Below are 12,254 nucleotides of genomic sequence, written 5' to 3'. Positions count from 1 at the left end.
TTTTTTTGACATTTCTGAACCTTTTAAAATAATAATAAAAGTGACGCATTCTTAAATGTTTCAGGATGGATCACGAATGGTCTCATTATTTTCATCGTCAGTCCAGGGTTTAGTTGGAAGTTATGGATTTGTGCTTTATGTTTCATTAAACCGATCACTTTAAAAGTTAATGTGGGCTGATGATTAAATTAGTTTTACAAGACATTAAGGCAGAAATCCAGACCATCTGAAACAGGCTCCTGGGTGGATTTGACAAAACAATTAAAGAAAAACTGTCAACGAGCATGTATTTTTCTATTTATTGTGATTGTATTCAAATAACATTGTTCATGTTGTGCTGGAATTGCTGCTTAATGTTACACCCAGCTTGTTTAAGTAAAAGGAAGTAACATAAAACCAGATTTTTAAAGGTTTACAAAGTAATTTATTCAAGATAAAAGGAGCTCTTTGGTTAAACATAAGTGAATTAGATATAATGAAAGGGACAACAGGGGTAAAGGAGTAAATGTTTTCAAATCAAAGATACCAATTTAACCAAAAGAGACTCTGTGAAAAGTTGGGCTTCCACTTATCTAAAACAAAAACATTTCCCCCAATCAGGACCCTGGCTGGAGGAGCACCTGGACCAATCAGCGGAGAGTCTTCAAATCCACAATTTACCTGAAGGCATCACACACACGTACACACCACAAGGTCGAAAAGCTGTTACCAGGATAACCGTTACCACATTCCCTGGTGGTCTAGTGGTTAGGATTCGGCGCTCTCACCGTAGCGTTCTGGGTTAGATTCTTGATCAGGGAACATCATTTACTTAATAAAAGAAGCTGTTTGATTAACAGCTTTGAGCAAGACGCTTCGCTGTGCTTGCGTTACTTTACCACAAGCAATGTCATTGCGCATTAAAAGAGTAACACCTTTATTTAACAATAAGGGGGGAAACAGCAACATGAAAGAAACCATTGACCAGTTTAAATATGCACATGATGAACTGGCCTGGGAGTATAATCCATCCACAACCACGTAAATACAAACCCGTAACCACAAGCAGCCTGCTCGGCGGTGGAGGGAAACAAGCATCAATATTGTCACTTCTGTCAGAATCAGTAGCCAAGTGCTCGGCTTTAATCAATCCTTTACCTTTTGACGGTGGCACACTTTGTGTAGACTGCTGTTGCTCTTTGCTCTTAAGGCTTAAGCAGTTAGTGATGACGTGTCCCACTTTGTGACTCTTTAGTGGGGAGACGCTGTGGCCATAACATGTAATATAATAATGAAATAATTGCCGTCTGCCACGTGGTTTTCTTTATCTCTTAAGTTGAGTGAGCATTTTTCAGTTTAAAAAGCGTTTAAAAAATGGTTATGGTGAAAAGCTGATTCAAAATAGTATTTTTTTTCACCGGCTATATTTCACATTCAGACCATATTTCACCGAGATTTGCAATACTGGCTTTCAAGAAATTTGGATGCGTTTTTTTTTTTTTTTTTTAATAAAGCTCCAAAATGACAATATGTTGTTATTATTAGCACAGTGTAAAGGATGAAAACTTTCAGTGAAATATGTCCAAACGTTCAATCAACATCGTTTTGCTTATTAGGCCTTAAAAATTCATTGAGGATAAAGATGGATTATTAAAAAAATAGCCTCTCTCTATAATAATCGTTGCCTATGTTTGTTAAGGTCCGTATTGAGCCACTGTCAAATAGAAGTGTCCCCAGATCATTGGCGGATGTCGTAGATGTCAGAAAGGTTTAAGGTGTGCCATGTCTCGGCTGTCACAACAGGGTAAATGTGTGCTCTTTCAAAGCTGTTGAAGTCACTGGACAAACTAACAGAGTAAGCTCCCATGTTGTCGATGAGAAGCCAGTTCCCCACATGCAGCTCAGGAATCCAGCAGCTGTCGGTTACTTTGTCAAGGCTGTCGCAGGTTGGACCCCAGATAACAGACCGGTATCTCTGCTCACTGCTCTCAACAACCTGTGTAACCATATAAAATGAGAGGCAGGCGCACATGCATATGTATATATATATATATATATATATATATATATATATATATATATACACACACACCATTGGCATTGGAAGTAATCATGCACAATCGTCTATTATTGGCTTTCTTATGTGACGACATTATGTGGTTGATAGTTACCCTGTGAAGATATGGTTGAAGGTTGCAGTGAGCAGCGTCGAAGACAATGCAACTCAGGGAGCCAAACACTCCATCATTGATGTAGTACATCATTTTCCTGTCAGGGCAGTTGTCCTCATCATCTGAAAAAAATAAATAAATGCAAATGATAAACGATAATAAAATGGCAACTATGCAATATGTTTGCAAAGATGTTGCAAATAATAGGATCCTTATGTCTTAATACTGGATACATGTGGCTTCAAAAGACATTACCGATTACTCTTTTGGCAATGACATTCACTGCCAATGTGAAGGCTGATTCCACATAGTATCGGCCTGGTTCTGCAATAACTTGCACCCCACTGTCAGGTGGAAAGAGTTCATCCAGTGCTCTATTAATGACCTCTGAAAACTAGTAGGAAAAACACAATGGGTTAATAGCATATTTCACATGTAATACACCTTCTACAAAGTGGCCCACAGTTGCCAGTATCACTGGCAGTGCAGCCAACAAAGGTAAGGTTTCTGCATGTGTTTCTTTGAAGTACGACCTTTGTAATTTAAGAGGCTAATAACAGAGGATGATAGAGATATCATACAATCATTAATGATGAAAAGGATGCAGGTGTGTATAATATATATTTAATGGATAAATGGTTGAAAGATCAAGCTTCAGACACTTCAAGCAGTGCTAACCATTATATAATGTAATTTTATGGAGTGTTAGGTAATAATTCCTTTACAAGCTTTTTGTACATCAGCTTGAAAATAACTCATACTAAATTATGTCCCCATATTATACAACTAAACTGCATTCTCAATGAAGTATTTTAGGAAATGTATGGTCGCATTTTTAAAAGCAAGGTTGAAACTGAGCAACTGTTGGAACAATGATATTGGAATTCTTTTATGGTACGGATAGAAACGTGAAGTTTTGCTCTTCAAAAAGACACGCCTTTTGAATCAAGTTATTAACAGCGCCACCATATGGCCACAGTAATGGTGCTCTATACGTCTTCTAAAGCACACAAGAAACAATGTGGTGCTAGCAGGGAGCGATTTAAATGGCAACGACATGTTCTGTGGACCTGAGAGTTCCTTCAGGGGCATCAAGGTGCTACTCCTAATATGTCCTTATTAAGTTTGCCTCTTTAGTATGCATTTAAAGGTTCCTTGACAGTCTACATAGTCCTTAAGGTAAAACAGGAAAAAGGTTGCTTAATCTGAAATAATTACGTCTGTGTCATTCTATTTTGTTGTTTATGCTCCTTTCGCTCTTTGTTTTACCAGGACAATAGAGATGCAGAACATCCATTAATGAGCACTCGTATTGTATATGTTTTACCTCTTCAAATTTCTGTTGAAAGCTCTCAATCGCAGAGAATCCTCCACCGATATCCAAGAGTCTCATCTGGAATCCCAGCAAATTCTGAAAAAGTTTCTAATCAATCAGTCATATAATTCAAAATGTTACACCGTACTTGCTGTAGTGCTATTGCTTGTAGCATATAATAACAATACATAATAATTAATTAATATCCAAATGTAACAGTTATCAATAACTCAATTATGAATCATAAACCAATGAATTAGTATAAAAAGAGTCATGGCACTTTTGTGGCTTCAGCCATAAAACACAATGAGTTCAAGTAAAAGAATTTAAAGAAAATAATTTAGATATAATTTAGGATGATACTCAATTTTGGGAACAAGAAAAACTTCCAAGTCTCAATCTCTGGGTTGTTATGGAGTTCTTATCATGGTGTACAGTGACTTATTATTTCATATACACACAAATCAAATTATCAAGCTTTCATGAATGAAATATTTATTGGACGAACTACATAACTAAATCACTAAAGAGAAAATAAGTGAATCAACGATAAAATGAACTGAATAAAGAATGTGATGACCAGTACAATAAGAACATTACTGAGAAACATTACATGTGATTAGGTAGAATGTGTGACTTATATCGTTGAGTAATGTTTAGCAATTAAATCCTTTTTTCACCATAATCGGTTCAATATATCAATGCGCCGTTCAGCAGTTGAGAGCTTAAGAAGCACCAGGGAAGATTGTGAAGCAATTTCAAAATAGTTCTAATTTTAAGGGAGATCCTACATTAGGTTGACGCTTATTAATCTGTTTATGAATTCCTGGGTTAGTCTAGCAGTTACTAACATTACTTATGAACAAACTCTGAAAATGCATTGTTTTCACCTTCACCTTTCAGATGAACGGTTCTGATGGGTTAGATGGGAGGTTAAGCTGTATGGAGTGGCCTCAGTTGTCTTACTAACTTAAATAGTCTATTTAATTCTTCCATATTTGAATCTCATCTGCAGAACAATACTAAATAGTCTGATATAAATATCAGAATAAAACCGGATCAGTTGAATTAGAATGAATTAAACAATTACACAACAGATGACAAGTGAGGTTAACTACAACAGACACGCTTATCTAGAGATGTGTACCTACATATCTACGTACCTTTGTTGCATTTTACTGCTGTAAATGTCTGCATCTCCTTTAGATACTGTTGGGTAGTTTAGTCTACAGCAATACATCATATTCTATAAGATCATCATGTGTTCCGTGAGAACCAAGTATCTTTAATGAGTCAACTTTTCATGAGCTCAGAAAAACAGCCCTGTGTTCATCTTTGTGAAGATTCACTTTCCAGCTGATCCGAGAGGCTTTCTGAATAGTGTATAAATTCACCAAATTTAGAGATACATGGTTTTCACTGGACAGGATGGGTATGGTTATTGTAATATAAAAAGTATCTAAAGCTGTCAGACACATGTAGTGGAGTAAAAAGTACAATATTTGCCTCTGAGATGTAGTGGAGTAGAAGCATAAAGTTGCATTGAATTCTATTTCTTTTGTTCTTAAATACAGTAGTTGAGTAAATGTACTTGATTACTGCACATTCCACAACTGGCAGCAGCATTCTGATATAATTTATGGCCACTGTGTGTAATATTTTTCTTTGGTGTCCCCCAGTGGTAGTATCAAAAAATGCACTGTAGCAGACAGTTATGCACACTGACTTACAGCACAACTGCAAATCATCAATATCAAATTGCCATAGATTTTCAATTTGATTCTTGTGTTTTATTGCTGTGACAATGACTTACCCCCATGTCAAAGACACGTCGGGCGTCTGCGATGGCCTGCTTGAACGGCAAACTTCCAGTGCACCCGCTGCCTACATGAAAGCTGACCCCAATGACCTCCAAGCCAAGCTCTCCAGCACGTCCCAGCAGCTTACCCACTGACTCCAGTCTGGCACCAAACTTTGAACTGAGTTTTATCTTGGATGCAGAGTCATCCACTGCGATGCGGAGTACCAATCTGGAAAAAGTGATTCAAAAGTATTAATCGGTAAGCTAACAATAATCTACTAAACAAAGGAACAAAAAATATCAGTCGTTCACTCACTTGGCTTTGGCGTGACTAAGAGATATTTTTAGGAGTTCTTCCTCGCTATCAAAAGTCATCGTATCGACTCCATGAGTACAGGCGTATTTGATGTGTGACAGTGGTTTGGTTGTGTGTGCGTAAATGATTTCGTCAGGTGTCACTCCGAGAGACAGCATCAGCTGGATCTCGATCTGTGATCGACCAAAGCGTGTTTCAAATGAGCAAACTGCTTCTCCACAGCAAAGAAAACACAGAGCTGGATTCTCTTTGAAATACTTCATTGGTACCTTGCTAGCACAGTCGAAACCTGTGTCCAGAGCACTCATCATCCTCAAAACTGATGCATTGTTGTTGCACTTCACTGCATAGAAAGGCTTGACTCGAGGTAAGTTTGTGCGCCACCTGAGGTGCCTTTCAAATATACTATCCAGATTTGCCACATAGAATGGCTCTTCATTATCCTGAATGAATAGAGCAAAGTCAACATTATATTTAGAAAGTGACACATCTCAAGAAAGCTCAACTATCACACGATACATGGACACAATTACACAGAGATTCATAGTTAAGAAAATTTAAGTGACATGATGTCTCTGATACTCACTGCTGAACCACGCTCTTTTATTTTACTGTCTAGGAAGTCTCTGATGGTCCTTCCATTGTCTAAAATGTCAATGCCACAGTTCTCAGGGGACAAAACATGCACAACTGATCCCTTCATAGTTACTGGTGCTGGGATGACTAGCAGGAAAAGACAAAAGCATAAAAAGAATGAATAAATATTGTTACGTAAGGCTGGATCACAATAGAAATCAGCTTTGTCTTTGTTTGTAGCTGTTTGTCTACATATTATGCCACGCTAATACAGTAGTCAAAAACCCAAACTGTGGGCACATATGAATTTTAACATCACAGAATTAAACATCTTACCATGGCCAATATGCGCCTCCATATGTTGCAACCCAGAAAAGTTAGTGTTATCGTAGTAATCCTGAGACAGACCTATTAATTTCCCTGTGAGAAATAAACGTTATGAGAAAGCTCTTAAATGCCTTTAAGAAATATGTTGAACAGACACTTGGAATAATTCAGCTGAATAGATAGAGCTCTTTCTCCATGGACGGTTCAGAGGTCTAACCAAGTCAAAGGTTTTACAGAGTATTTATGCTTCACACAAACTGGAGCACATTATGTCGTCTGCCCCCCCCCCCCCCCCCCCCCCTTGCAGGCATCCTCCTTTTTTCGGATGGCACTCAGGCACCAAGGCCCACGCCTTGGTAGGTGTGCTGCTGTTTTCATGGAAGACGGTTAGATGTGAGGTCAGGATGACACTAGTCAGCCATGAGATACATTTGTTGTTTGGGTTCGGTGAGTTCTGCTTTTGTCCAGGGTAAAGCTATAAAAAACAACATGATAAATTGCCACAACAATCATTAATCGAAAAGGTTAAGGCATTAGCTGTTTTTGAGAGTTGTTAGCAACTCCATGTTGTAGCAAGCTAGGGAATGCACACTCTTCTGATGTGTGTTCTACCTGTACAAGCATGGGCTGCTGACGTGTTTTTAAACACGTCACACATTAGTAGTTGGTGTGTTGCCAGACTGTGAACTTAGCATATTCATACTACATGATATTCACTGTGTGGCTAAAAGGTTTTACAAATCGTTTCTTTAATCTGATGGTTTCTGGTTTTGGTTCTGCTGCTTTTGGTTCTGGGTCGCTATAATTGGTTGTACTTTGGTTGCCATGGTTTCTCATGCATCAACATGATAGGAAACACAAATATTACTGCAAAGAAGAACAGAAAACACATGGAACCTCTTAGGCCACACCATCCCGGGCCGCGCATGGTGCTGGAGATCCGCCTTCCATTGCGGTTACTTAGGTGGCGTCATCTTTGCACATATGATTTTACCTCCTACCACACTGGATTCTGTATGACAGCTTTGCAGTTTGAGAAACTCGGCTTGCTACCCTCCTCTCCCTCCATAGCCACACATAATGAGTGAGGTGATCGGCTACATCACTGTCTCAGATGTGCTCGTTGGTAGCTTAGCACGCTACTGAGGTGCTCGCTGCGTTATTAGCTGCGCAAACAATAACAGTTCTAAATCAGTAATTGGTAGGGGGGACTTAGTTCAACTTGAAAGGATACACCAACTCTTCTTTAAATACTACAATTTAACCAGGACACATCTGTCCATCACCTTTACGAAACTTGAGTCTGAGAATACCGGTTTACCACTTTAAATTGTCTGTTACATCACAAAATGATTTCTCACCGGGTGGGATTCTTTTTTTCCAATTCCAGCATCGGAGCGGCAATCTTGAACCTCATCTAAGGATATAATCTCACCATCTGGGAGGAAACAACTAATCTTTGCATGCTTCTGTTGTCCAACAGAGTCCAGATTACTCATCCAATCCCTTCCTCATCGGCAATTTGTGGTGGAATAGACCTCTTTCCCCATGGATGGTTCGGAGCTCTAACCCTAAGTCAAAGGTTTTACAGAGTATATATGTGGAGTATATAACTCACACTGGTGCTTGTTTGGAACACAGCTGTCTTCACAGAAACTGATGTATGACGTTACAGGTATCATCGAACCACAACCCTCATTTAACCAACTCTATAACCATGCAACAGTATTGAGTTGTCCTGCGGCGCAAGCCCCCTTTCCCCTCTCTACCGACAATCCCACACGATCTGCCTTGTAAAACTTTGGGGCGCATAGGTGCACATAATATAAAAATAGAGGACCAAATCTGCAATCTCCGGGCCTTACCACTACAAGTAGCAGATGTGTTATTTAAGATGAGCAAGACTGGGCTTTGACTGAAATGCACAACATAACAAAACAGTTTATATTTGTTTTTTACACTAAAATTAAGATTAAAGGTTACAAAAATGCAAAATGTCATAAACCTCAAAATGGTCAGAGACCTAAGCAGACCTCAAGGGCAAAAGCCCACGAAAAGCCTAAGCCCCCAAAAAACAAAAAAGGCAAAAACTAAATACCATTCACTGCACAATACTCACAGTATCTGTACTTAGAACCTGTTTCCAATGCTGACTCTGACAATGATCAGGCCAGAGTAAGTTGTTTTTTTTACTTATCTTTAACATTCATTGAGTATTGAAGCATTTAGGATTACATATTGTTAAATGAAAGAAAATCACGTAAAGGTTATCGCCTTGACATGAACGCTCAGTGATAATGATATTAAAGAATGAGAAATAGGACCATTTCAAATTTCCAAATGAGTCATTGCTCGATAAAAGACAAAATCAACGGTAACATATCAAGTACAATGAAACTTTTACGAATGAAGACAAACTTACTCTAAATAAGGATAAACGATGAGATAATGCCTACTGGGCTCTGTTGAAGAAAAAAATCTTTCAGTTCCAATTCTGTGGTTCAGATAAGTTTCGTTCACTATTCTGGGAGCCCAACTTAGACAGTAGTCACGGATCTGTATGTGCTCAATAAAGATGTGTTTTTTTACGGAGCAAATATTAATTGAATAAATAAATGTGTGACCTCTTACAGGGAGTGCCTGAGCTCAATTACACACCAAAAGGTTTCACCTGACAGGTTTAACAATCAATGTAAAATAGTTGGCAACTGATCACAGCTCATGACGTTAGACGGTATGGGTCACAGTCTTTGAAGCTGAAGGGGTCGAGGTAGAGGGATGAAGGGTAGGGATAGAGGTACAGGGATGAAGGGATGTAGGGATAGAGGTAGGGGGATGAAGGGATGTAGAGGTGACGATACCTTTGTCAAGATCCGGCAGAGTGCTTCGGGTAAGCAATCAAAATTTTCGGGCTGCTCTTGGGCGGACACATGGCAGAGCAATATGCATCCTTCCGAAGGAAGACAGGAAAGGTGCCGGTAGTCGGGTTCGGTGGTAAGAACTTAGACGGTGATGGTGATGTCTGCCTTAGGTGGCCGTCTTCTTGGCCTGCGAGGCGGATGGGAGATGTGGCGTGATCAATTCTTATTTACTCCATTGTGTAGTCCAGGCTGGGAATTAGGTGGAGCTTGGTGACGTCTGAGCAGGTGGGGAGTGGCTGTTTAGCTGCAGCAGCCAAGCTTGGTTAGCAATTCCTCGTAAAGGTGTGACCTCTTACAAGGAGTGCCTGAGCTCAATTATACATCAAAAGGCTTCACCTGACAGGTTTGACAATCAATGTAAAATATTTGTCAACTGATCACAGCTCATGACGTTAGACGGCATGGGTCACAGTCTTTGAAGCTGAAGGGGTCGAGGTAGAGGGATGAAGGGTAGGGATAGAGGTACAGGGATGAAGGGATGTAGGGATAGAGGTAGGGGGATGAAGGGATGTAGAGGTGACGATACCTTTGTCAAGATCCGGCAGAGTGCTTCGGGTAAGCAATCAAAATTTTCGGGCTGCTCTTGGGCGGACACATGGCAGAGCAATATGCATCCTTCCGAAGGAAGACAGGAAAGGTGCCGGTAGTCGGGTTCGGTGGTAAGAACTTAAACGGTGATGGTGATGTCTGCCTTAGGTGGCCGTCTTCTTGGCCTGCGAGGCGGATGGGAGATGTGGCGTGATCAATTCTTATTTACTCCATTGTGTAGTCCAGGCTGGGAATTAGGTGAAGCTTGGTGACGTCTGAGCAGGTGGGGAGTGGCTGTTTAGCTGCAGCAGCCAAGCTTGGTTAGCAATTCCTCGTAAAGGTGTGACCTCTTACAAGGAGTGCCTGAGCTCAATTATACATCAAAAGGCTTCACCTGACAGGTTTGACAATCAATGTAAAATAGTTGTCAACTGATCACAGTTCATGACGTTAGACGGCATAGGTCACAGTCTTTGAAGCTGAAGGGGTCGAGGTAGAGGGATAAAGGGTAGGGATAGAGGTACAGGGATGAAGGGATGTAGGGTAGGGATAAAGGTAGGGGGATGAAGGGATGTAGGGGTGACGATACAAATACGAAACTACCACCAGCACACAGTTAGCCTATCTTAGCACAAGTACTGGAAACGGAGAAACAGCTGGCCTGGTTTTGTTGTCCAAAGCTAACAAACTCCACGTAACAGCACCTCTAAAGGCCGTTAATCCACAAGTTACCTAAAAGAAGCTCTAAATCTCTGAGCTTGCAGAGACGGCAGAGTCCGATAAATATTCTGTGTGGCAACTGTGCTTACCCACGGAGTATCCGATGCAGATTGCGACATCAGCAATAGCATAAACTGTACCATATACCGGCACATATCTCAGATCTACCAAGTTACCCATGAGAGGCATTATTGACGAGTCCACTGTGCCTGATAGAAACGAGATAATCATTCATTATTTCAACCAACAAGAAATTAGTTAGTTAAAAAGCAAATATTAGGCATGACTTACCAACTGAAAAGCCAACAATTGCATTCAGAAAAAGCAAATGATAGATGGTCTTGGAAAATCCAAACTGAAATTTAAAGAAAGACATTTAAAGTATATCATGGATTAAAGCCTGACAAGATCTTAGACAGACGTTTATAGTACAGCCTGTAAATTACAATGTAATTATCGAGTATACAGGGTGTCAATAAAATAAAAAAATTACTGAGAGGTTAGGTGATAAGGGGGAAACACATTTGTGTGTAGAGGGAATTAGAAATAACAAACAAATTATACTATTAAAAACGGAGTTCTGGAGTTCTGTACCATTATCAATTATTAGCAAAATAGTAAACCAGGGAAGGGTGTACCTCTATAACTGTAGCTATAAAACAGTCTAGTAGAATGTAAATGTGTTGTTCCTTGTACGTATTCACTTGTAGGTACCAGTAGGTTCCCATGGTGGTATTTTAATGTCATTAAGATGTACTCACATTTGGGATCTGCAATCAAAAGCAATCAATACTAAAGACTGGGTCGGGACCAACTGGTGGGTGGCAGGAGATTTTATATCTGCAGTACACCTTTAAGCCACCTGGGGAGCCTCAATGTTTGTATTATTCTGATAATTGTAGCCTACTTATAACATTAAATCTAATATGAAAGGCTAGCGTACATTCTGTTTGTTTTACTGATGAGAGGGAAAAAACGAAATGTTTGGTTTACCTATTTAAGATAATATGAGGTGATGGCAGTAAAAATGGTCAAGAACGTTCATATGCGCACAAATGTGCTCCTCTCACGATTTATAGACAAGGCCTACTGTGATTTGTGTGGAATGGTTTGTCATTTTTTAAAATAGGGTCCCCAGAAAAAAAGTTTGAGAAACACTGATCTAAAGCGTTTACTTGTTCTATGCAACTCACAGAAATGGTGGTTATTCCTGCCAGGATCATTCCGATACAAGCACACAGCCAACTGTGAGAAGAGATTAAGGACATAGTATTACAGGTATATCTGGGAGCAAAACCATGAAGAAACTTAAACAGGTCACTTAGCTTCAGACTCAGGTCAACATACCTTCCATTGTATTTTTGCGACAGGTGACCAAAGATGTTGGATGCAATGAGGTAGGATATGCTGTCCGTCAAGAAGACTGTCCCTGACACAAAGATACAGATTGTTTTTGTAGCAAATGTCTTCACAGGAAAATAACTGACTAATACATGACTTTAATGATCTTAAATGATTGGGGAAAAGCTTCAGCTACACCCTGATAAACTCTTTGCAGCATCAATGCAAATACCTAGCTGCCATTTGCTTGCACACATGG

General features: G+C 39.7%; 1 protein-coding gene and 1 pseudogene across 1 annotated transcript; both read right to left on the bottom strand.

Moving 5' to 3' along the window:
- LOC137888158 (retinoic acid receptor alpha-B-like) overlaps positions 1-12,254 on the bottom strand; it is a 236,078-nt pseudogene that overhangs the window by 53,685 nt on the left and 170,139 nt on the right.
- LOC137888194 (ornithine decarboxylase-like) lies at positions 1,496-5,662 on the bottom strand. Its single transcript, XM_068731535.1, has 6 exons — positions 5,583-5,662; positions 5,279-5,495; positions 3,478-3,561; positions 2,406-2,544; positions 2,151-2,272; positions 1,496-1,975 (listed from the first exon to the last, which is right to left on the bottom strand). Exons 1-6 carry the CDS (start codon positions 5,639-5,641, stop codon positions 1,718-1,720), a joined length of 879 nt encoding a protein of 292 aa, XP_068587636.1. The 5' UTR covers positions 5,642-5,662; the 3' UTR covers positions 1,496-1,717.

The sequence above is a fragment of the Cebidichthys violaceus genome, unplaced genomic scaffold (genome assembly GCF_023349555.1).
Source record: "Cebidichthys violaceus isolate CVI_PGR_0920_01 unplaced genomic scaffold, fCebVio1.0.p SCAF_52, whole genome shotgun sequence".
NCBI lineage: Eukaryota > Metazoa > Chordata > Actinopteri > Perciformes > Stichaeidae > Cebidichthys > Cebidichthys violaceus.
The sequence above is the reverse complement of the archived record's forward strand: the minus strand, read 5'-3'. Positions and strand labels throughout refer to the sequence as shown.

What these genes read in the sequence shown, in the direction of transcription:
- LOC137888194 (XM_068731535.1), bottom strand. Translation starts at nt 5,641, where the DNA reads ATGACTTTTGATAGCGAGGAAGAACTCCTAAAAATATCTCTTAGTCAC. An exon ending in CTTAGTCACGCCAAAGCCAA is followed by an intron (nt 5,496 to 5,582) that starts GTGAGTGAACGA and finishes CACTTTTTCCAG; the next exon opens with ATTGGTACTCCGCATCGCAG. An exon ending in TTCAACAGAAATTTGAAGAG is followed by an intron (nt 2,545 to 3,477) that starts GTAAAACATATA and finishes TTTTCCTACTAG; the next exon opens with TTTTCAGAGGTCATTAATAG.